This window comes from Ranitomeya imitator, chromosome 5 (genome assembly GCF_032444005.1).
Source record: "Ranitomeya imitator isolate aRanImi1 chromosome 5, aRanImi1.pri, whole genome shotgun sequence".
Classification (NCBI taxonomy): Eukaryota; Metazoa; Chordata; class Amphibia; order Anura; family Dendrobatidae; genus Ranitomeya; species Ranitomeya imitator.
In genome coordinates, this window is record NC_091286.1 from 170,309,258 (window position 1) to 170,335,430 (window position 26,173).

The 26,173-nt window shown below is 44.6% G+C and overlaps 1 protein-coding gene across 1 annotated transcript in view; it reads right to left on the reverse strand.

The window, feature by feature from the left end:
* Window positions 1-215: 215 nt before the first annotated feature.
* Window positions 216-26,173, reverse strand: part of PGBD5 (piggyBac transposable element derived 5) — a 481,443-nt gene continuing 455,485 nt past the window's right edge. Inside the window, exon 7 of the mRNA XM_069769313.1 lies at window positions 216-1,018. Within this exon, the coding sequence (XP_069625414.1) occupies window positions 823-1,018 (196 nt within the window). The 3' untranslated portion in view covers window positions 216-822. The remainder of the gene's footprint in view (window positions 1,019-26,173) is intronic.

Here is a 26,173-nt window from a genome sequence, read left to right on the forward strand (position 1 = left end):
ATAAACTTCTTGAATGTGGTTCTGTGCACCTTGAGGGGTGTAATTTTTAGAATGGTGTCTCTTTTGGGTATTTTATGTCATAAAAACCCCTCAAAGTCACTTCAATTGTGATGTGGTCCTTAAAGCAAAAATGGTAAAATGAGAAATCGCTGGTCAACTTTTATTCCTTCTAACTTCTTAACAATTTCAAAAATTGTTCTAGTGTAAAGTAGACATGTGGTAAGTGTCATTTATTAGCTTTTTTTGTGTGACATTAAAGGGCATAAAAATGAAAAGTTTTTACAATTTTCGCCAAATTTCCGATATTTTCAGAAATAAATACAAGTCGTATTAAACAAATTTCTCATGAAGTACAATAAATCACAAGAAAACAATCACAGAATCAGTGGGAGCTGTTGAAGCTTTCCAAAGTTATTACCTCATAAAGTAACACTGGTCAGCTTTGATTAAATTGGCCTGGTCAGGAAGGTGGACACAGACTTGAGGGTGAATGGGTTAAAAGTAAACTGTGAACACGTAGTTTTGAAAGCATTCTCACTTTGCAGCATTTTTTCTACACCTGCGTAAAACGTTTGAATAATATCGTACACTTAGATGCATATTTTTTGGTACATCTTTTACATGGTAGGTTGTATGATTTTAAATTTATACTATTTTTTAATTACTTCATATTTAGAAAGGAATGTAGAAAATGGTGCGGTTCACAGGCTTGCCAAAAGAAATAAGAATATTTGTAGATGTTTTAATGTATACAGTTATGACTGGCATTTCAGAGCAGAAGAGCTTCAAATTCTTCTCCAAACAGCCATCAAACGGTGGTAATTATTCCTGAGATGAAGTTTCCTCCAAGCCAAGCAGCTCTTGAACAAGTCTTTCGCCAAAATGGGCACGGCTATAACATTTAACATGGTAGGCATCAGACATTTTGTAGAGGATGTATGCATTATTTATAGCAATGCTTAGGGAATACCAAAATACTTGCTGCCAAGTCTTGTTTGGTTTGTGTGAAATAAAGTACCTGAAAGAGAATAGAAAATTGATTATATTGATGAATATATATATATATATATTTACTATACTTTTATTTAACTTTGAAGAAATTGCATGTATCCCTTGATTTTTAGATTGTTTTCTTTTTGGGTTTTTTACCATGTTCTTGCAAACATCTCAAAAATGTAAAACAATTAAGGTGCATTCAAAACCATGTGCAATTATTCGGGAACCTGTCACCAGGCTTGGCAGATATAAGATACGGCCACCGCCTTTCAGGGCTTATCTACAGCATTCTATAATGCTGTAGATAAGCCCCTGAACCGACCTGCAAGAGAAGAAAAATAAGTTTTATTATACTCACTAGGGGGGGCAGTCCGGTCCTATGAGTGTCGCAAATCCGGGTCCAGCGCCTCCCATCTTCATATGATCGCTACCCTCCTGCTTGCTTCATGGCTCCCCGGCATCGTGCTCCTGCGCAGGCGTACTTATCTGTCCAGTTGAGGGCAGAGTAAAGTACTGCAGTGCGCATGCGCAGGGCCTCTCTGACCTTTCCCGGTGCCTGCGCACTGCAATACTTTCCTCTGCACACTTATCTTTCTGGTTGGATCAGGGGTTTATCTGCAACATTATAGAATGCTGTAGATAAGCCATGAAAGGCAGTGGCCGTATCTTATATCAGCCAATCCTAGTGACAGGTTCACTTTAAATAAAATTTTAAATGCTGTATTCCTCTAGATTTCTGCATTTGATTTGATTACATGGATACAAAATATGCTATTAAAAATTTTTTAGACTTTGTGGACTACAGCAAAACAGTAGAAGAATAAACCATTCTAAAGCATATTATTTACATACTATATTCTCGAGTATAAGCTGACCCAAGTATAAGCCGAGGCACCTATTTTTGACACAGAAAACTGGGTAAACTTATTGACTCGAGTATAAAGCGGGTATGCACTGTCCCCCTCATCCCTGTCCTGCTATGCATGGCTTCCCCTGTCCTGTCCTGGTACGTGGCTCCCTCTGTCCTGTCCTGCTATGCGTGGCTCCCCCTGTCCTGTCCTGGTATGTGTGGCTCCCCTTGTTGTATGCATGGCTCCCCCGGTCCTGCATTCTCAGTTCCTCCGGTCCGCAATGCTCAGCTCCCCTGGTCCTGCATTGCTCAGCTCCCCAGGTACCGCATTGCTCAGTTCCCCTGGTCCACATTGCTCAACACGCCAGGTCCCGCATTGCTCAGCTCCCCAGGTCTCGTGTTTCTCAGCTCCCCAGGTCCCGCATTGCTCAGATCCCCCGGTCTGCATGGCTCAGCTCCCCCCGTACCCCATGGCTCGGCTCCCCCCTTCCCCTGGTTGTATGCATGGCTCATATTGCCCCCTCTCCCCATCATACTCACCCTCCTCGTACCTACATCTCTGTCCCTGCTTCTCCGTTGTCATGGCGCTGGCGGCTCTCCTCTCCTCTGCTCAGTGGTCACGTGGTACCACTCATTAAGGTAATGAATATGCGCTCCACTCCTATTGGAATGCAGACGCATCCATACTTACCTAAATGAGCGGTACCACATAACTGCTCAGCACAGGAGAAGAGAGCCGCTGGCGCTGGGAGAACGGAGATGCAAGGACGGAGATGCAGGTGCGAGGAGGGTGAGTATGATCTCTTCTGTTAGCCGGCAGCTGCAGCTGTCACTGTGCCACTGGCTCCTGCCACTGCTATGCCGCTCCCTCTCCCCAACCAGCGTTCTGGACAACTGACTCGTGCATAAGCCGAGGGGGGCGTTTTAAGCACAAAAATTTGTGCTGAAAATCTCGGCTTATGCACAAGTATATACTGTAACTCCGTAATGTACAAAACATTCTAATGTAAAAATAGATTGTGCGTCTAGTTTGCCTTTTGGCCTTTTAGTAGTGATGAGCACAAATTTCTTTAAATTTATATCATTTTTTCACTTAGGACAAATCACATAAAATGGCCATCCCCGGTTACAGCACACCTATATAGATTCACATTAAGTTGGGCCTCACCTTGCAGACTTTCTTATAATTAGGGGTGAGCGAGCACTAAAATGCTCGGGTGCTCGTTGCTTGGGCCGAGCAGATTGGAATTCTCGGGTCAGACCAACGAGCCCAATGCAAGTCTATGAGAGACCTGAGTACTTTTACCGCGATCCTGCTCAAATGACACAGGAACATCATGGGGATCACCCCTGGAAGCATTCCTGACTCCTATTTCACAGCTTTATACGATTTTTCTCTTACCCCATGACGGCACTAACGAGAGAGAGGGATCCGCCCTCAGGGACAGGAAACCCACAGGTTAAAAAGGCGGGACCTCTCCTCCACCTCAGTTCGGTTTCCTGTCCCCGACGGGGATCCCACAACTCACCATCCAGGAGTCCAGGGACCATCAGGCCGAGTTCAGGCAGCGGGGGGCCCTGCCACGGTCTCAGGTGGATTCCTCCCTGAGGGCGCGATCCGGGGTCGGCGGGCCTCGTAGATGCGCGCAGAGGGGAGGCAGTGAAGAGGATGCCGAGAAAGCCTGCCTCTTCCTTTTCAAAGGGATGATCGGCAATAGGTAGTGGCGGCTACCTGGAGGTTTTCTCCACCGATCCATAAGGCACACAGGAGGTGGTGACGCCGGTCACCGACAGGAGAACTGTTGTGAGTTCTGTTTTTGGGCTCCCTCTGGTGGTTACTGATGGTACTGGGTGACTTGTCTTTCCTGGGTTTCTGGGTTCCACCTGTTCCATCAGCATATGGGAGTTTCCTATTTAACCTGGCTTTGCTGGCATTTCCTCGCCGGTTATCTATGTATCCAGTGTGTCTTGTTACCTCTGCTCCCTGCTCCTAGAACCTTCTGGTAAGGCTAAGTTTGGATTTTCCTGTTTTGGTGTTTTGCTTTATTTGGTTTTTAGTCCAGCCTGCAGATATGTGATTCTTGCTGCTGGTTGCTCTAGTGGGCTGAAATTGCTCCTCATGTACCATGAGTTGGCACATGAGTTCAAGTAATTTCAGGATGTTTTTTTTTGAAGGGTTTTTCGCTGACCGCGCAGTTCACTTTTGTATCCTCTGCTATCTAGCATTAGCGGGCCTCATTTTGCTGAAACTGTTTTCATACTGCGTATGTGCTTTCCTCTCATTTCACCGTCATTATATGTGGGGGGCTGCTATTTCTGTGGGGGATTTCTCTGGAGGCAAGAGAGGTCTGTGTTTCTTCTAATAGGGGAAGTTAGATCTTCGGCTGGAGCGAGACGTCTAGGATCATCGTAGGCACGTTCCCCGGCTACTTTTATTTGTGTGTTAGGTTCAGGGTCGCGGTCAGCTCAGGTTCCATCGCCCTAGAGCTTGTTTGTATCTGTGCTTGTCCTTTAGTGATCCCCTGCCATTGGGATCATGACAGTATAACCGGCCCACAAAGTGTTAATTGTATTGGCTGAAGTAGGAGGATAAGTAGTCTGAGGAAGTTTTTTTTTTTTTCCCTCAGAGTTTGCTGCCTAGCCTTATTGCAGCCTGGCTACTTCCTCCTCCTCTTAATCTTTGAATGGCTCTGATCCCAGCTGTTTATCATGGACGTCCAGAGTTTGGCTTCCAGCCTGAATAATCTTGCCACTAAGGTTCAAAATATACAGGATTTTGTTGTACATGCTCCTATGTCTGAACCTAGAATTCCTGTCCCAGAGTTTTTTTCTGGAGATAGATCTCGTTTTCTGAATTTTAGGAACAATTGCAAGTTGTTTCTTTCTTTGAAATCTCGCTCCTCTGGAGACCCTGCTCAGCAAGTCAAGATAATTATATCTTTCCTGCGGGGTGACCCTCAGGATTGGGCATTTGCATTGGCACCAGGGGACCCTGCGTTGCTTAATGCGGATGCGTTTTTTCTGGCATTAGGTTTGCTCTATGAGGAACCTAACCAAGAGATTCAGGCTGAAAAAGCTTTGTTGGCCCTCTCTCAGGGGCAAGATGAAGCAGAAATTTATTGTCAAAAATTTCGGAAGTGGTCGGTACTTACTCAGTGGAATGAGTGCGCTCTGGCTGCAAAGTTTAGAGATGGCCTTTCTGAGGCCATTAAAGATGTTATGGTGGGGTTCCCTGCGCCTGCTGGTCTGAATGAGTCTATGACTATGGCTGTTCAGATTGATCGGCGTTTACGGGAGCGCAAACCTGTGCATCATTTGGCGGTGTCGTCTGAACCGTCACCTGAGATAATGCAATGTGATAGAATTCAGTCCAGAAGTGAACGGCAAAAGTATAGGCGGAAAAAAGGGTTGTGCTTTTATTGTGGTGATTCAGCTCATGTTATATCAGCATGCTCTAAACGCACAAAAAAGGTTGATAAGTCTGTTGCCATTAGTACTTTACAGTCTAAGTTCATTCTGTCTGTGACTCTGATTTGTTCATTATCATCCATTTCCGTCGATGCCTATGTGGATTCAGGCGCTGCCCTGAGTCTTATGGATTGGTCATTTGCCAATCGCTGTGGGTTTAGTCTGAAGCCTCTGGAAGTCCCTATTCCTTTGAAGGGAATTGACTCTACACCTTTGGCTATGAATAAACCTCAGTACTGGACACAAGTGACCATGCGTATGACTCCCGTTCACCAGGAGGTGATTCGCTTCCTGGTACTGTATAATTTGCATGATGTTCTAGTACTTGGTCTGCCATGGTTACAAACTCATAATCCAGTCCTTGACTGGAAATCAATGTCTGTGTTAAGCTGGGGTTGTCAGGGGGTTCATGATGATGCACCTCCGATTTCTATCGCTTCATCCACTCCTTCTGAGATTCCTGTGTTTTTGTCTGACTATCGGGATGTTTTTGAGGAGCCTAAGCTCAGTTCGCTTCCTCCTCACAGGGATTGCGATTGTGCTATAAATTTAATTCCAGGCAGTAAATTTCCTAAAGGTCGTTTGTTCAATCTGTCAGTGCCAGAGCATACTGCTATGCGGGATTATGTTAAGGAGTCCTTGGAAAAGGGACATATCCGTCCATCTTTGTCCCCTTTGGGAGCAGGTTTTTTTTTCGTGGCCAAAAAAGATGGTTCCTTGAGGCCTTGTATAGATTATCGTCTTTTGAATAAGATTACCGTAAAATATCAGTATCCTTTGCCATTGTTGACTGATTTGTTTGCTCGCATTAAGGGGGCTAAATGGTTTACTAAGATTGATCTTCGGGGTGCGTATAATCTTATACGAATAAAGCAAGGTGATGAGTGGAAAACCGCATTTAATACGCCTGAGGGCCATTTTGAGTATTTGGTAATGCCTTTTGGACTTTCTAATGCTCCTTCAGTCTTCCAGTCCTTTATGCACGATATTTTCCGTGAATATCTGGATAAATTTATGATTGTGTATTTGGATGATATTTTGGTTTTTTCTGATGACTGGGAGTCTCATGTTCAGCAGGTCAGGAAGGTGTTTCAGGTCCTGCGGGCCAATTCCTTGTTTGTAAAAGGCTCAAAGTGTCTCTTTGGAGTCCAGAAGATTTCTTTCTTGGGGTATATTTTTTTCCCCTTCTACTATTGAGATGGATCCCGTCAAGGTTCAGGCTATTTGTGACTGGACGCAGCCTACATCTCTTAAGAGTCTACAGAAGTTCTTGGGCTTTGCTAATTTCTATCGTCGTTTTATAACTAATTTTTCTAGTGTTGTTAAGCCTTTGACGGATTTGACTAAGAAGGGTGCTGATGTTGCTAATTGGTCTCCTGCGGCTGTGGAGGCCTTTCAGGAACTTAAGCGCCGGTTTTCTTCTGCTCCTGTGTTGCGTCAGCCAGATGTTTCGCTCCCTTTTCAGGTTGAGGTTGATGCTTCCGAGATTGGAGCGGGGGCGGTTTTGTCACAGAGAAGCTCCGATGGCTCAGTGATGAAGCCATGCGCGTTTTTTTCTAGAAAGTTTTCGCCGGCTGAGCGGAATTATGATGTTGGTAATTGGGAACTTTTGGCCATGAAGTGGGCATTTGAGGAGTGGCGTCATTGGCTAGAGGGTGCTAGACATCGTGTGGTGGTCTTGACTGATCACAAAAATTTGATTTACCTTGAGTCTGCCAGGCGTCTGAATCCTAGACAGGCTCGTTGGTCACTGTTTTTCTCTCGTTTCAATTTTGTGGTTTCATACCTGCCAGGTTCAAAGAATGTGAAGGCGGATGCTCTTTCTAGGAGTTTTGTGCCTGACTCCCTTGGAAATTCTGAGCCCTCTGGTATCCTTAGGGATGGGGTGATTTTGTCTGCGGTCTCCCCAGACTTGCGACGTGCTTTGCAGGAGTTTCAGGCGGGTAAACCTGATCGTTGTCCGCCTGAGAGACTGTTTGTTCCGGATAATTGGACCAGTAGAGTCATCTCCGAGGTCCATTCTTCTGCGTTGGCAGGTCATCCTGGAATATTTGGTACTAGAGACTTGGTGGCCAGGTCTTTTTGGTGGCCTTCCTTGTCGAGGGATGTGCGTTCTTTTGTGCAGTCTTGTGAGGTTTGTGCTCGGGCTAAGCCTTGCTGTTCTCGGGCCAGTGGATTGTTGTCACCTTTGCCTATCCCGAAGAGTCCTTGGACGCACATTTCCATGGACTTTATTTCGGATCTCCCTGTCTCTCAAAAAATGTCCGTCATCTGGGTTGTGTGTGATCGCTTTTCTAAAATGGTTCATCTGGTACCCTTGCCTAAGTTGCCTTCCTCCTCTGAGTTGGTCCCTCTGTTTTTTCAGAATGTGGTTCGTTTGCATGGGATTCCTGAGAACATCGTTTCTGACAGGGGATCCCAGTTTGTGTCTAGATTTTGGCGGACGTTCTGTGCTAAGATGGGCATTGATTTGTCCTTTTCGTCTGCATTCCATCCTCAGACGAATGGCCAGACTGAACGAACTAATCAGACCTTGGAAACTTATTTAAGGTGTTTTGTTTCCGCTGATCAGGATGACTGGGTTACCTTTTTGCCGTTGGCCGAGTTTGCCCTTAATAATCGGGCTAGTTCTGCTACCTTGGTTTCTCCTTTCTTTTGTAATTCGGGGTTTCATCCTCGTTTTTCCTCTGGTCAGGTGGAACCTTCTGATTGTCCTGGAGTGGACATGGTGGTGGATAGGTTGCATCGGATTTGGAGTCATGTGGTGGACAATTTGAAGTTGTCCCAGGAGAAGGCTCAGCAGTTTGCTAATCGCCGTCGCCGCGTGGGTCCTCGACTTCTTGTTGGTGACTTGGTGTGGTTGTCTTCTCGTTTTGTTCCTATGAAGGTCTCTTCTCCTAAGTTCAAGCCTCGGTTCATCGGTCCCTATAGGATCTTGGAAATTCTTAACCCTGTGTCGTTTCGTTTGGATCTCCCGGCATCGTTTGCTATTCATAATGTGTTTCATCGGTCGTTGTTGCGGAAGTATGAGGTACCTGTTGTTCCTTCGCTTGAGCCTCCTGCTCCAGTGCTGGTGGAGGGAGAATTGGAGTATGTTGTGGAGAAGATCTTGGATTCTCGTGTTTCCAGACGGAAACTCCAGTATTTGGTCAAGTGGAAGGGTTATGGTCAGGAGGATAATTCTTGGGTGGTTGCCTCGGATGTTCATGCTGATGATTTGGTTCGCGCTTTTCATAGGGCTCATCCTGGTCTCCCTGGTGGTTCTCGTGAGGGTTCGGTGACCCCTCCTCAAGGGGGGGGTACTGTTGTGAGTTCTGTTTTTGGGCTCCCTCTGGTGGTTACTGATGGTACTGGGTGACTTGTCTTTCCTGGGTTTCTGGGTTCCACCTGTTCCATCAGCATATGGGAGTTTCCTATTTAACCTGGCTTTGCTGGCATTTCCTCGCCGGTTATCTATGTATCCAGTGTGTCTTGTTACCTCTGCTCCCTGCTCCTAGAACCTTCTGGTCAAGCTAAGTTTGGATTTTCCTGTTTTGGTGTTTTGCTTTATTTGGTTTTTAGTCCAGCCTGCAGATATGTGATTCTTGCTGCTGGTTGCTCTAGTGGGCTGAAATTGCTCCTCATGTACCATGAGTTGGCACATGAGTTCAAGTAATTTCAGGATGGTTTTTTTTTAAGGGTTTTTCGCTGACCGCGCAGTTCACTTTTGTATCCTCTGCTATCTAGCTTTAGTGGGCCTCATTTTGCTGAAACTGTTTTCATACTGCGTATGTGCTTTCCTCTCATTTCACCGTCATTATATGTGGGGGGCTGCTATTTCTGTGGGGGATTTCTCTGGAGGCAAGAGAGGTCTGTGTTTCTTCTAATAGGGGAAGTTAGATCTTCGGCTGGAGCGAGACGTCTAGGATCATCGTAGGCACGTTCCCCGGCTACTTTTATTTGTGTGTTAGGTTCATGGTCGCGGTCAGCTCAGGTTCCATCGCCCTAGAGCTTGTTTGTATCTGTGCTTGTCCTTTAGTGATCCCCTGCCATTGGGATCATGACAGAGAACGCTGGGAGCAGCGGCGGCTGCGGAAGCTCCGTCCCTCCTGTGAGCCGGCAAACAGTGAGCGCGCGCGCGGGGTTCGGCGACTTACTGCGCAGGCGTGGGGGTCACTTCCGGGGCGGCGCAGGGCACCTCTGGGTAAACCGGAAGTTGCCTGGCGCCGCTCCATTAGTATATATCCAGAAGGAAAGGGGTATACCGCTGCTCAGAGATTACCACCATGAGTGGAATAGAGCAGTCGGTGGAAGAAATTTCACAGGCCCCTGTGACAAAGAACCCGAAGGAGCGCCATTCCTCAAGAAAACCCACGCAGCGCAGCAGCTCAGGATCCCAGCGTAGCAGAGGCTCTGGTGGATCCAGGAGGGAGACGGTGGTTCAAGTGGAGGAGGCATCCTCAAAGCCACAGCCGGTATCTTCCTCACATTAGGAGGGTAAGTGACCTCCGTAAAAGTGTAAATTCTAATAGGGGTTTATTGTTTCCTAGGGAAAGAAATGCCAGGGGAAAAGTAAACATAGAGTATGCCCGCTTTGTTCAGCAGATTTGCTGGATTCATGGGTTAAAAAACTCTGTGCGCCATGTATTAAGAACACCATTGATGAGGAGACACCAAGTTTCACATCTGAATTAAAAGATTTAATTAAAACCCAAGTAGCAGACGCATTAAAAAGCATAAAAAACCGTAAAAGAAAACAAAGAAAAATCTCCAGATTACAGCTCCAGAGAGGGAGATAGTACGAGTGGGGATTCTGATAGCTCTACAGCTTCATCATCCTCCTCCGCATCTTCAGAAAGCGGTCGCAACTGTTTCCCAATAGATGAAACGGATGCGTTGGTGAAAATGGTTAGGGCGACAATGGGTCTGGCAGACACTCGGTCCAAAAAATCTGTACAAGATCTTATGTTTAGTGGCCTGGAACAAAAGAAGTACAGAGTGTTCCCATTAAATGAAAAAATTCAAGCCCTTATAAAAAAAGGAGTGGAAAAGACCAGACAAAAAAGTACTGTTAACACCCAAAAGGAAATACCCATTTGATGACCCAGCCTGCGCCTCATGGGGAAAAGCGCCAAAATTAGACGTCGCCATCGCGAAAGCCTCTAAAAAGTTCGCTCTGCCTTTTGAAGATATGGGGACCCTCAAGGATCCTATGGATAAAAAGGCCGATGTCTTCCTAAAAGGGTCCTGGGAGGCCGCCAGCGGGGGGCTAAAACCCGGTATAGCTGCTACGTGTACAGCTAGAGCACTAATGGTCTGGCTGGATCATTTAGAGACTCAATTAAAAAATAAAACCCCGAGAGAGTCTATACTAGACTCTGTGTCAGCGATGAGAGGGGCCGCTGCATATTTAGCAGATGCCTCAATAGACTCAGTTAGACTGACGGCAAGATCGGCTTCCTTCTCAAATGCGGCTAGGAGAGCATTATGGCTAAAGTGCTGGCCGGGGGACCTGCAAACTAAAGCTAAGTTGTGTTCCATTCCGTGTGAAGGTGAATATTTGTTCGGTCCCACCCTAGACGATGTCCTCGAAAAAGCGGTTGATAAAAAGAAAGCCTTTCCGGGATTCCTAAATCAATCTTATAGGCGGCCCTTTCGAGGAAGGAGGTTCACACAAAGACGCCCCCAAAAAAATCAAAAGGAGGGGTGGGAAGACAGAAAATTCAAAAGAGGAGGTTTCATGTTCAACAAGCCGGATAATAAAAAACAGCCACAATGAGGGTGTGCCCCAGGTAGGAGGGAGACTGACCCACTTTCTTCCAACCTGGGAAAAAATTTCTGGAAGTGCCTGGACTCTAAACATCATAAAGACGGGCCTAAAACTAAGCTTTCACACAATGCCACACAATCAGTTTGTGGTCACACCACGAAGAAAGTCAGAGATCGAGCAGCTGAGCATCCAGAGAGAAGTTCTCAGTCTTCTGGAGAAGAAAGTCTTACAGGAAGTTCCACAACAGGAAGAGACGATGGGGTTTTATTCTCCGCTCTTTCTTCGAACAAAACCGGACGGAACTTTCAGAGTAATTATAAATTTGAAACAACTAAACAGATACCTGGTAATAGAAAAATTCAAAATGGAGACAATAAAATCATGTGTCAGATCCCTTATCCCGTCTTGTTTCATGACTGTTATAGACTTAAAGGACGCATACTATCATGTGCCAATCCATCCGGATTTCCGGAAATATCTCAGGGTTGCAGTAATGATACAAGGGGAACTGAAACATTACCAATACAGGGCTCTTCCGTTTGGTCTAGCCATTGCCCCGAGAGTATTCACAAAATTAATGGCGGAAGTAATGGCCCATATAAGGGAACAAAACATATTGATTGTGCCTTATCTGGACGACCTCCTAGTGATGGGCAGTTCCTCTCTACATTGCAGCCAGCAACTAAACAGAGTGATGGTAGCCCTATCGAATCTAGGATGGTTTTTGAACCTGGAAAAATCCAGGCTTATCCCATCTCAAGTACAGTTGTACTTGGGGATAGTAATAGACTCAACAAAGCAAGAGTGTCGTCTGCCGGAAGAAAAAGTATCCAACATGATACATCTAGTAAATCAGTTGAGTATCTCTCCTCTGATCTCTCTAAGGAGAGCCATGTCCATACTAGGGTCGATGACATCCTGTATCCCAGCGGTACAGTGGGCTCAGAGCCACTCGAGAGATCTCCAGTGGGAAATACTAGAGGCGGTATCCCACGCAGGAGGAAATTTAGAAAAGCAATTAAAAATATCCTCTCGGACAGAAACTTCCTTAGCTTGGTGGACAGACCCGTCCAATCTCAGGAGGGGGGTTCCATGGGTATGGCCGGTCTCGATAATCCTGACCACAGACGCAAGCCCTTGGGGGTGGGGGGCCCACCTAAACAGGCAAATTGCCCAAGGTCCTTGGTCAGTAGAAGAAAAAGACCTTACTTCAAACATGAAGGAGCTTTTAGCAGTTCAGTACGCCATCAATCATTTTTTAACTTCCCTCCGTTCCCACCACGTGAGAGTACTGACGGACAACAGGGTGGTAGTAGCATATTTAAACCATCAGGGAGGGACGAGGTCTCAATCCCTAATGAAAGTGACAAATTTCATCATGTCACAAGCAGAAGCCAACTTGTCCTCCCTGACAGCCCTTCACATAAAAGGGTCAGAAAATCAAACTGCAGATTTTCTAAGCAGAACCCAATTAAAACAGGGGGAATGGGAGTTAAATACAAGTATATTCAAACGCATAGTGGATCTTTGGGGGGCCCCGGATATAGATCTATTTGCAAACAATCAAAATCGGAAAACGGAGGCCTTCTGCTCGATAGATCCTCGGGGGAGTCCAGTGGCTATAGACGCGTTGTTAATTCCATGGAAATTCCATCTAGCTTATGTGTTTCCTCCGATAGCTCTAATTCCCTTAGTCTTGAAGAAAATCAGGGAAGACAGAGCCAAAGTGATACTGATAGCTCCGTTCTGGCCGAAAAGAGTATGGTTCCCATGGCTACGCCTAATGTCCATAGCGGATCCATGGGTACTCCCAGATATCCCAGACCTTCTGCATCAAGGGCCAGTGAATCACCCTCAAATAAAAAGTTTGCACATAACGGCCTGGCTTTTGAAAGGGAACTATTAACAAAAAGGGAGTTTTCTTCAAATCTAATTTCTACCCTGCTGGCCAGTAGAAAACCTATAACTACCAGAGCCTACGGCAAAGTCTGGAAAAAGTTCCTCTCCACGTCAGGAGTTATCCTATCAAATCAGATGCCAATTCAGGAAATCTTAGAATTTCTTCAAAAAGGTTTAGAGAAAAGCCTAGCAACAAACACTCTGAAGGTTCAGATTGCAGCATTGGGTGCCCTTTACAACCAAGATTTGGCGGGGAATCACTGGGTAAAAAGATTTATTAGAGCATCTACTAGGTCCAGACCAGTTATACATCTCACCGCTCCTCCCTGGGACCTGAACTTAGTCCTTTCAGCACTAACTAAGGCGCCGTTCGAACCTTTATCTCAGGCTTCACTAAAAATAATATCTTGGAAAACCTGTTTATTGGTGGCCCTAACCTCAGCTCGCAGGATTAGTGATCTGCAGGCCTTATCAGCCTACCCACCTCTAACACAAATATTAGATGACAGAGTAATCCTCAAAACTGACCCTTCTTACCTTCCCAAAGTGGCGTCAAAATTCCACAGATCTCAAGAGATAGCGTTACCATCTTTTTGCCCCAATCCAAAAAACAAAAAAGAGGAGGCTCTACACACTCTAGATGTAAAGAGATGTCTAACACACTATCTATCAGCCACAAGGGAGTGTAGGAAAGGGAGGGCTCTGTTTGTCTGCTTTCAGGGACCAAATAAGGGTCACAAGGCATCGAAAGCCACGTTGGCGAGGTGGGTAAGAGATGCCATCAAAATGTCATATACCTCTTCCGGAGAACAAGCTCCGGACACAATTAAGGCTCATTCAACCAGGTCGGTGGCAACCTCTTGGGCTGAACGTGGTGGAGCATCAATAGATCAAATATGTAGAGCAGCCACTTGGTCTTCCCCCTCTACATTCTTCAAGCACTATCAGCTTAATCTATCTTCTCCCTCAGACTTAACTTTTGGTAGGAGAGTTCTTGAGGCAGTAGTCCCACCCTAAAATTTTCATTCTTTGAAATTCTCTCGTTAGTGCCGTCATGGGGTAAGAGAATATCGTAGTTACTTACCGATAACGGTATTTCTCTGAACCCATGACGGCACCTGTATATTCCCTCCCTTCACGTATGGGTGTCCACACTACTTATAAATTAAGTCACGAGGTGTGCATAAAAAAAATAAAAAAAAAATAAATGTGTATATATATATATATAGAGGAGCTTATATAAGTTATACAGTTATATTTTGTTGTGTAAAAATAACCAATTAAGTTACAGCAGAAATTCCCTGCAAGGCTCTGTAAACCAACTGAGGTGGAGGAGAGGTCCCGCCTTTTTAACCTGTGGGTTTCCTGTCCCTGAGGGCGGATCCCTCTCTCTCGTTAGTGCCGTCATGGGTTCAGAGAAATACCGTTATCGGTAAGTAACTACGATATTTCCGAGATTCATGCGATTTTTCACGGTGCCACAAAAAACACATTAAAACGAAACCAAAACGGATTTTGCTGGGAAATATGTTAAGGCACATCCTTTGTAGGTGAAAGACTTGCCTGTAAGGCCAAATATTTAACCCCAGACAGAAAATTTCCTCCCCACTTAGTCTTAGTTCAGACGCAGCGTTTTTGAAGCGTTTTTCAACTTCAACATTGCTTTCAACCACTACAAATGCATTCACTGTGAAATGTCATTGTACATGTAACCACCCTAGCTGGCCATGTGGTCTGTGACATAAGCAGACCCATCTTGTTTCATTTATGAAGGAAGGACTCTTAAAGTAACAGAGCCTATTTTTACTGGTGCATCAGGCGGCATTAATCCTCTTAAAGGGCCATTATTAAACAGTGGGTCTCCTAAACTGTTGTAGCCTACGCTGTGAGTGGATGGGCTGCCAAGAACTACGGTGCACCACAATACCCCTGTCGTAAGATGTCCAGGGTGGACTCCTGAAAAAGTGTTGCACTGAATTCAAGGCCTGCCCTGCTAGCAATTCATCTACACCTCAAAAAGCCTTTGAACCCACATACTGGATGGGCCAATGAGAATCCACTTCACAATATGCATTTTGTACTCCCGTACTCCTTTGTTTTACACATTGGCAGTAAGGTCAGCCCTGCTGCATAGTCAGTCATATGCACCCCATTAGGCCTTGGAATCCACATACTGGATGGGCCCATGAAAATCCACTTCACAATATGCATTTTGTACTCCCGTACTCCTTTGTTTTACACATTGGCAGCAAGGCCAGCCCTGCTGCATAGTCAGTCATATGTACCCCATTAGGCCTTGGAACCCACATACTGGATGGGCCCATGAAAATACACTCGTATTTTTTAATGGTATGATGGTTCCCTCTTTGCACAATTATCTACAGGCGAATTTGGCAATTTTATTTGCCATGTTTCTAACACTAAGGTTCAGAAACGGCTTTAAAAAAGACTAATACTTGCAATACAATGCAATTTTATTACAAACTACAAAATTCAAGGAATAGTATGATTGAATAGTGTGAGTGCGTACACTTTTGTATATGTTAACATACAAAGGTTAATAAGTACATATAAGGATTACATAAATAAAGTGATTACGTATATATGAATATTAACTACATACTGTATACTTAGAACATCACCAAGAGGCTTTTAAACATCATCTGTCTGGAGTATCAGAGAAGCAACACCAAGACAGAGAACCCCTGGGAGATTACCTACACTGCATGGGCGTCCCCAATTATGCAGGTATCAGCACACTGTACACTGTGTGCAGAATTATTAGGCAAGTTGTATTTTAGAGACTCATAAATATCAAAGCTTAAAGGGAACCTGTCACCCCGTTTTTTCAAGATGAGCTACAAATACCGTTAAATAGGGGCAGAGCTGTGCTTTACATTAGTGTATTTTGTGAGCCTTTATTCCCCACCTATGCTTCCGAAATACCTTTGTAAAGTCGCCGTTTTGGGCTGTCACTCATGCTGGTCAGGTCATATGGGCGTGGTGACAGCGCTGTTTCTCCCCCAGATCTCCGTTGGTGGCGTAGTGGTGTGCACATGTCCAACTGGCGAATCCACTGCGCAGCTTGAAGGAAAATAGTGTTATCTGCGCTATTCAGCCGTTTATCGGTGGGCGCGGCCATCTTTGTGAGGCCGCGCGTGCGCAGATGGTTCTTCTCGGCTTCCCGGGGCTTCAGGAAAATGGCCGCGGGATGCCGCGCGTGCGCAGATGGCGATCGCGGCGGCCATTTTCCTGCAGCCGAGATGCGAATTCGGCTTCAGGAAAATGGCCAACCGAGATCTCCATGTGCTCACGCGCGGCATCCCGCGGCCATTTTCCTGAAGCCCCGGGAATCTGAGAAGAACCATCTGCGCACGCGCGGCCTCACAAAGATGGCCGCGCCCACCGATAAACGGCTGAATAGCGCAGATCGCGCTATTTTCCTTCAAGCTGCGCAGTGGATTCGCCAGTTGGACATGCACACACCACTACGCCACCAACAGAGATCTGGGGGAGAAACAGCGCTGTCACCAAGCCCATATGACTTGACCAGCGTGAGTGACAGCCCAAAACGGCGACTTTACAAAGGTATTTCGGCAGCATAGGTGGGGAATAAAGGCTCACAAAACACACTAATGTAAAGCACAGCTCTGCCCCTATTTAACGGTATTTGTAGCTCATCTTCAAAAAACGGGTTGACAGGGTCCCTTTAATATTTTCGGAAGTTGGAGTGTTTTTTTTTTTAGATTTGGCTATCTTAGGAGGATATCTGTTTGTGCAGGTAACTATTACTGTGCAGAATTATTAGGCAACTTAATAAAAACCAAATATATTCCCATCTCACTTGTTTATTTTCACCAGGTAAACCAATATAACTGCACAAAATTTAGAAATAAACATTTCTGACATACAAAAGCAAAACCCCCCAAAATTAGTGACCAATATAGCCAGCTTTCTTTATGATGACACTCACCAGCCTTCCATCCATAGATTCTGTCAGTTGCTTGATCTGTTTACAATCAACATTGCGTGTACCAGCCACCACAGCCTCCCAGGCACAGTTCCGAGAGATGTACTGTTTTCGCTCCCTGTAGATCTCACATTTTATGAAGGATCACAGGTTTTCTATGGGGTTCAGATCAGGTGAACAAGGGGGCCATGTTATTATTTTTTCTTTTTTGAGACCTTTACTGGCCAGCCACGCTGTGGAGTAGTTGGAGGCATGTGATAGAGCATTGTCCTGCACGAAAATCATGTTTTTCTTGAACGATACTGACTTCTTCCTGTACCACTGCTTGAAGAAGTTGCCTTCCAGAAACTGGCAGGAGGTCTGGGAGTTGTGCTTCACTCCCTCCTCAATCCGAAAAGGTCCCACAAGTTCATCTTTGATGATACCAGCCCATACCAGTACCCCACCTCCACCTTGCTGGCGTCTGAGTCGGAGTGGAGCTCTCTGCCCTTTACTGATCTAGCTTCTGACCGATCCATCTGGCCCATCAAGAGTCACTCTCATTTCATCAGTCCATAAAACCTTTGAAAAGTCAGTCTTAAGATATTTCTTGGCCCAGTGTTGACGTTTTATCTTATGTTTCTTGTTCAAAGGTGGTCGTTTTTCAGCCTTCCTTACCTTGGCTATGTCCCTGAGTATCACACACCTTGTGCTTTTTGTTACTCCAGTAATATTGCAGCTCTGAAATATGGCAAAAATTGGTGGCAAATGGCATCTTGGCAGCTTCACGTTTGATTTTCCTCAATTCATGGGTAGTTATTTTGTCCCTTTTTTGCCCAACACGCTTCTTGCGACCCTGTTGGCTATTTGCCATGAAACACTTGATTGTTCGGTGATCAAGCTTCAAAAGTTTGGCAATTTTAAGACTGCTGCATCCCTCTGCAAGACATCTCACAATTTTGGACTTTTCAGAGTATGTCAAATCTCTCTTCTGACCCATTTTGCCAAAGGAAAGGAAGTTGCCTAATAATTAAGCACACCTTATATAGGGTTTTCATGTCATTAGACAACACCCCTCCTCATTACAGAGATGCACATCACCCAATTTACTTAATTGGTAGTTGGCTCACAAGCCTGAACAGCTTGGAGTAGGACAACATGTAGAAAAAGTATCAAGTGATCAAAATACAACTTGCCTAATAATTATGCGCACACAGTGTACATGTACAGGTACCCCAGTTTTGGCATCTGTCTTTGACATGTTTCTCTGGCCTTATATAGTGATTTACACTATGTAGTCACTCTAGTTTCACCCAGACCTTCAAGTGGCCACTTTTCAAGGTTCGATGAAACTGAGATATCATGGAGTCATCAGACAACGGGCCATAAACCCCTAGAAAATAAAAGCCACGAGGATTTAGATCAAACCACCACAGGCATAGATTCAGTAAACCTTAATGTTTTACAATGACAAAAAGCAAACATATAGAGGCTTAGAACTGTTTGTGAAGTGAATAAACAAACATTTATCAAGATTGTGTCACTATGAGCATTGTCTGTCACATCTGTAAATATTTTACAAGAAATGCAGCTATGCGATTGTCTGAATGCATTCGGTATACAGTATTTCAATCTTGTTTACAAATCGCCGTTTGTATATTCGCCATTTGTACATTTGAGGCAGCCACAGTTAAGGCTCCCAAGGAGAGAAACTAATATAGTGGACAAAGAAATATTTTTAATGAACTACTGAGCCAAACTAACAGCATTGCTTTATCAAATTTATATAAAGTGTATTGTGTCCAATGTTAGCAACCAGGCAACACAAAAAGGAGCTTTTCAAGTGAGCTCTTTAAGGTACACAAATGTTATGAAGTGTTTGCCAACAAGGATGTGGATTCACAAATGTGGGGTACCTTTGAAAAAAATATACTAGTGCCATCACAGCCCCCCTTGCCCAAACTTCACCAGCCTATAACAGTACAAAGCACGTTCACCCTCATGATCTAGTGGCAGTTAAACAAGAGACATTGCAGGAGACAGAGTTAACAATTAGGCCCAATGTGGTGTTGTGTGTCTCTCAGATTATGCAGTGCATAATCTGCCAAACAATTCCCCAATGGGGGTACCTTTTTTTAAAAAAAAGACTAGTGCCATCACAGCCCACTTACCCAAAATTCACAGGCCTATAACAGTACAGAGCACATTTACCCTGGTGATCTACTGGCAGGTACAGGACAGCTTGCAGGAGACAGAGTTAAGAAGTAGGCCCAATGTAATGTCATGCCCAATTCCCCAATGTGGGATTCTTTTTTTAAAAAAATAGAAGAGTGCCATCACAACCCCCTTGGCCAAAATGCACTGTACAGAGCACGTTCACCCTGGGGATCTACTGGCAGGTACAGGACAGATTGCAGGAGACAGAGTTAAGAAGTAGGCCCAAAGTAATGTCATGCCCAATTCCCCAATGTCTTGTCCTTTTTGGACTTTAAAAAATAGTGCCATCACAGCCCACTTGCCCAATATTCACTGGCCTATAACAGTAGAGACCACGTTCAACCTGCTGATCTAGTGGCAGTTAAACAAGAGACATTGCAGGAGACAGAGTTAAGAAGTAAGCTTAATGTAGTGGTTTGGGTCACTGAGACTTAAAATGGAGTGCATGAGCTGCCAAACAATTCCCCAATGGGGGTACCTTTTTTAAAAATAGACTAGCGCCATCGCAGGCCCCTTGCCCAAAATTCACCGGCCTATAACAGTACTGAGCACGTTCACCCTGGTCATCTAGTGGCAGTTAAAGGACACATTGCAGAAGACAGACCTAAGAAGTAGGCCCAATGTAACCAACGATTAAGAAATAGAGAAAGGAACGGCACAAGAGGAGTACAAACTCTTTTGGACTTGGACTCTTATGAGAAACCGATTTGCAGGTGTCACGAAATCTCTGGGTATATGGTGCTCTGCAATTCTAGCGTGTAGCTTAATTATCGTCAAGACAGAGAAAAAGAAAATATGTGGCACTCACCCTTCTTTTGCTGTATATTCGTGCTCTTTATTGGTATAAAACTGTTGCATGTTCATACATCCATTAGGACATCAGGTATACAGGAGGGTGCGGTGGTGGAGAGAGGACGACGGCCGTTTCGCACAGTGAGTGCTTCGACGGGTCCAGGCCCAATGTAATGAAATGCCCAATTCCCCAATGTGGGGTCCTTTTTTACAAATAAAAATAGTCTCATCACTTTTCCCGTACCCAAAATTCACCATACAGAGCACATTCACCCTGGTCATCGAGTGTCAGAGTTAGGAAGTAGGCCCAATGTAGGGGCGTGGGTCTCTTAGACTTGTAATGGATTGCCTGTCCTGACAAGCATTTGCTCATAGGTGGTTCATTTTTTAAACATTTTTCATGTGGATCCTAGACACCCTTTTCCAAAAATTGACTTTCTGTAGCGGCACGGAACACGTGAAGCCTGGTGATCTAGTGGTGGAAAATGAAGAGACATTGCTGAAGGCCTCATTAAAACCTAGGCCCAATGTAAAAGTTTGTGACTCCTACACTTATGATGTCCATACAATAAGTGCATGGGCAGACATACATTTCCCCATGGGGGGGGCAATTTTTAAAAAACAAATTGTTTACGGGCATCTAAACACCTTGCAAAACTGTAAAGTGGTTTCTTACACAGTTGCTGCTGGGAAGGTGCAGGTTTTTAATAAAAATTTGGCACACGAATCGTTGAATAAAGTGATCAGTAAAAGGGGCATGGTGATGACAGGAATGGGAACGTACATGATTAATAACAGCGGTGGCTGTGGGAGGTATGAAATCTAGTATGCAGACTACAATGATTAGTCGTTTAGCCACCAATTACTAGAATGTGTTTCATGTCCACCAGAAAATCGGTGCAACAGATGCACGTGTTTGACTCGGCCTAAAAAATGCCTGTCAAAAATATGTTGCCAAACCAAAGACGCATGTTTCTGTCTAAAGGGCAAAGTGCAACATGTTCGTGAGATGCTGAATTATAGAAAGCAGATCAGTGTTGGAGGAAAAGAAAACAAACTGATGGATGCTTGTGAAAAACTAAGTTTAAAGAGAGTGCACGAGGAGGGGGACAAGGCGGGTCATTTCCTTTCTAGAATAGTGGCGGCACAGAGAGACTCCACATATATAGTTGCTTTGAAGGGAAAGGATGGGTCGGAGCATTTTGGTTGCGGGGCAATTTTGGAGGTGATGACGGAGTATTATTTGGATCTTTCTAAATCACGGGTACAACCAACGATGGAGGAGGTGGATGGTTTTCTGGCAGAGGTTCAGCTTCCTACACTTTCTACAGTTCATCAGGGACTTCTTGAAGAGCCGTTTAATTTAATTTGGAGGAGCTTGACGCCGCACTGACCTCTATGCCTAATGATAAAGTCCCAGGGGTGGATGGTATCCCAGGGGAGGTGAATATAAAATATAAAGAGGTATTCCGGCTTTGTTGGAGGTGTATGCTGCTGGTCTGGTGGAGAGGGAGTTGCTACGGTTCATGCGTGAGGCAATAATTGTAGTGTTGCCAAAACAAGGTAAGGATTCGACAGATCCGGCTTCTTATCGGCCAATCTCATTATTAACCATAGATATCAAAATCTTGCCCAAAATGTTGGCTAATCATCTTAACAAGGTGATAACGACACTAATACACCGGGACGAGTCTGGTTTTATGCCCAATAGTTCTACAGCATGTAATCTTAGATAATTGTTTCTCAAATGCAGGTAAAGTCGAACAATATGGGTCAGAGGGTTGTGGTGTCTTTAGACGCCGCTAAGGCTTTTCATAGTGTGGAATGGTGGTATTTGTGGGCAGTTATGAAGGCACTGGGTTTTGGCGGGAGATTTAGAAGTTGGGTGCAATTGTTATATGCCTCTCCAAGAGCCAGGATACGGGTAAATGGGCCCTTGTCTCCTCTCTTGCTTGCAATTGCTGTTGAGCCCTTGGCAGTGGCGATACGGAGGGATAGGGACATAAAGGGATTTAGATACGGAAACTATGAAGAAAAGATTGCCCTGTACGCGGATGACATGTTACTGTTCTTGGAAGGGGCACAGGAGTCTTTGGGGGCTGTTGTGAACAGCATTAAAAAATTTGGGTCTCTTCTGGATTATCTATTAATTGGCATAAGTCTGTGTTGTTGCCCATGGATGTGGCGGCTCCTCTGACACTAGACCCTGGGGTTCCCTTAACGGTGGTACATGAGTTTAAATATCTGGGCATCGTGGTTTCCAGCAAAATAGAGGACTATGTGCGGCTCAACCTGACTCCTTTGCTTGGGAAGTTCCAGCAAAAGATTGGGGCTTGGAAGAAGCTATTTCTGTCGGTTGCAGGAAGAGTAAATTTGATCAAAATGATACTTACTGTATGCCTCAGCTCCTCTGCATATTGCATAATGCTCCAGTGTGGCTGCCTCAGAGTAAATTTTATAGGATCAATACTCTATTTAGGGCCTCAATTTGGAAGGGTGGACTGGCGCACATCAAATTGGAACATCTGCAAAGGGCAAAAGATGAGGCTAGTCTGGAAGTCCCCAATCATAGTAACATAGTAACATAGTAACATAGTTAGTAAGGCCGAAAAAAGACATTTGTCCATCCAGTTCAGCCTATATTCCATCATAATAAATACCCAGATCTACGTCCTTCTACAGAACCTAATAATTGTATGATACAATATTGTTCTGCTCCAGGAAGACATCCAGGCCTCTCTTGAACCCCTCGACTGAGTTCGCCATCACCACCTCCTCAGGCAAGCAATTCCAGATTCTCACTGCCCTAACAGTAAAGAATCCTCTTCTATGTTGGTGGAAAAACCTTCTCTCCTCCAGACGCAAAGAATGCCCCCTTGTGCCCGTCACCTTCCTTGGTATAAACAGATCCTCAGCGAGATATTTGTATTGTCCCCTTATATACTTATACATGGTTATTAGATCGCCCCTCAGTCGTCTTTTTTCTAGACTAAATAATCCTAATTTCGCTAATCTATCTGGGTATTGTAGTTCTCCCATCCCCTTTATTAATTTTGTTGCCCTCCTTTGTACTCTCTCTAGTTCCATTATATCCTTCCTGAGCACCGGTGCCCAAAACTGGACACAGTACTCCATGTGCGGTCTAACTAGGGATTTGTACAGAGGCAGTATAATGCTCTCATCATGTGTATCCAGACCTCTTTTAATGCACCCCATGATCCTGTTTGCCTTGGCAGCTGCTGCCTGGCACTGGCTGCTCCAGGTAAGTTTATCATTAACTAGGATCCCCAAGTCCTTCTCCCTGTCAGATTTACCCAGTGGTTTCCCGTTCAGTGTGTAATGGTGATATTGATTCCCTCTTCCCATGTGTATAACCTTACATTTATCATTGTTAAACCTCATCTGCCACCTTTCAGCCCAAGTTTCCAACTTATCCAGATCCATCTGTAGCAGAATACTATCTTCTCTTGTATTAACTGCTTTACATAGTTTTGTATCATCTGCAAATATCGATATTTTACTGTGTAAACCTTCTACCAGATCATTAATGAATATGTTGAAGAGAACAGGTCCCAATACTGACCCCTGCGGTACCCCACTGGTCACAGCGACCCAGTTAGAGACTATACCATTTATAACCACCCTCTGCTTTCTATCACTAAGCCAGTTACTAACCCATTTACACACATTTTCCCCCAGACCAAGCATTCTCATTTTGTGTACCAACCTCTTGTGCGGCACGGTATCAAACGCTTTGGAAAAATCGAGATATACCACGTCCAATGACTCACCGTGGTCCAGTCTATAGCTTACCTCTTCATAAAAACTGATTAGATTGGTTTGACAGGAGCGATTTCTCATAAACCCATGCTGATATGGAGTTAAACAGTTATTCTCATTGAGATAATCCAGAATAACATCCCTCAGAAACCCTTCAAATATTTTACCAACAATAGAGGTTAGACTTACTGGCCTATAATTTCCAGGTTCACTTTTAGAGCCCTTTTTAAATATTGGCACCACATTTGCTATGCGCCAGTCCTGCGGAACAGACCCTGTCGCTATAGAGTCACTAAAAATAAGAAATAATGGTTTATCTATTACATTACTTAGTTCTCTTAGTACTCGTGGGTGTATGCCATCCGGACCCGGAGATTTATCTATTTTAATCTTATTTAGCCGGTTTCGCACCTCTTCTTGGGTTAGATTGGTGACCCTTAATATAGGGTTTTCATTGTTTCTTGGGATTTCACCTAGCATTTCATTTTCCACCGTGAATACCGTGGAGAAGAAGGTGTTTAATATGTTAGCTTTTTCCTCGTCATCTACAACCATTCTTTCCTCACTATTTTTTAAGGGGCCTACATTTTCAGTTTTTATTCTTTTACTATTGATATAGTTGAAGAACAGTTTGGGATTAGTTTTACTCTCCTTAGCAATGTGCTTCTCTGTTTCCTTTTTGGCAGCTTTAATTAGTTTTTTAGATAAAGTATTTTTCTCCCTATAGTTTTTTAGAGCTTCAATGGTGCCATCCTGCTTTAGTAGTGCAAATGCTTTCTTTTTACTGTTAATTGCCTGTCTTACTTCTTTGTTTAGCCACATTGGGTTTTTCCTATTTCTAGTCCTTTTATTCCCACAAGGTATAAACCGCTTACACTGCCTATTTAGGATGTTCTTAAACATTTCCCATTTATTATCTGTATTCTCATTTCTGAGGATATTGTCCCAGTCTACCAGATTAAGGGCATCTCTAAGCTGTTCAAACTTTGCCTTCCTAAAGTTCAATGTTTTTGTGACTCCCTGACAAGTCCCCCTAGTGAAAGACAGGTGAAACTGCACAATATTGTGGTCGCTATTTCCTAAATGCCCAACCACCTGCAGATTTGTTATTCTGTCAGGTCTATTAGATAGTATTGTCAAGGTAAAAATATACGTTTTTATACTCTTTTGTACTTTTATATATTCTTATGCTGTGAAACAATAAGTTTTTCCCCTTTGCTTGCTAAATGCAAATTTAACTGTATTTAAGATGGCTGCCAGTATTCACTTTTGCCTTAGTTTTTGTACTTGCCAAGAATCTACTTTCGTTTCTGAAGCTAAAGTATCGTTTCTGGAGAAATGGAAACTTAACAAGATGTGGACAAAGGAAGATTCATCAGATGATGTCATAGCCAATCAGAGGGACTGAATACTAGATACATTGCTTAAACCCCGCCTAACCCCGCCCTCTGCACACCTTCCCCCAATGGACTATATAATGTTATGTATATGAAATAAACAGTTCAGTTGCTGTGACGTTACACACGAGCGTGCAATGAGTTTGAACCAGCATTGTGTCTGACTCATTCTTATCCGGTACCAACATGCTCCTAATCTGATTTGGAATGACTGGTGGATGAAGGGTATTGTCGTGACGACCCCGACAATTTGGCGCAACCAACGTGGGGCGTGGCCCGCGATCCGAGACCCCCTGGACCCATGCCTGGACGTCCGTGGACGACACCAGTAGTGGCTGACCTCGAGGACTGATCACCCTCCAAACACGGTAAGTGGAGATCGCATACTATGTATGTGTCACACTTGCTAGTGTTTCAGCCATTATTGGTTAGTCTGTGGTCTCCTTGGGTCTGGGGAGTGACTGGTCGAGTGGTGAGACCGAGCGCGATCCCGTGCCACGCTTCGAACCAGCAACTGAGAGACGTCGCACTCTGCGCGTCCTCGTGTACACCACACCTCCTCCACCGGTCATTGTACTCCATTCAACCACCCTACCCATGACTGTTGCCTAGTAGTGATAGAGTGAAAGATTGAGAAGTTTGTGGATTGGGATAGGAGACGTAGCCTCTGTGATATTGCACGCACATACATCGGTAATTAAGACGTCCCAAGAGGGGGACCACCAGAAACACTTGCACACACTTGCACATATCGGTAATTAAGACGTCCCAAGAGGGGGACCACCAGAAACACTTGCACACACTTGCACATATCGGTAATTAAGACGTCCCAAGAGGGGGACCACCAGAAACACAGTGGAGGGGTCTCACTAGGAGACAGCCTCCCAACGTTTAGAATATCGTGACAGGACAGACTGTAATCACTGGTGTTCAGGTTAGGGAAAAATATTGAGCGCGAGGCTCTTTATTCATAACACGTGGAGCGCGAGGCTCCGTGTTAGGACACACGTGTTGCTGTCGCTGTCAGCGGCCTACTGCAGAAGGGCGTAGTATTCTGTGAGTCATGTTACGTCTCT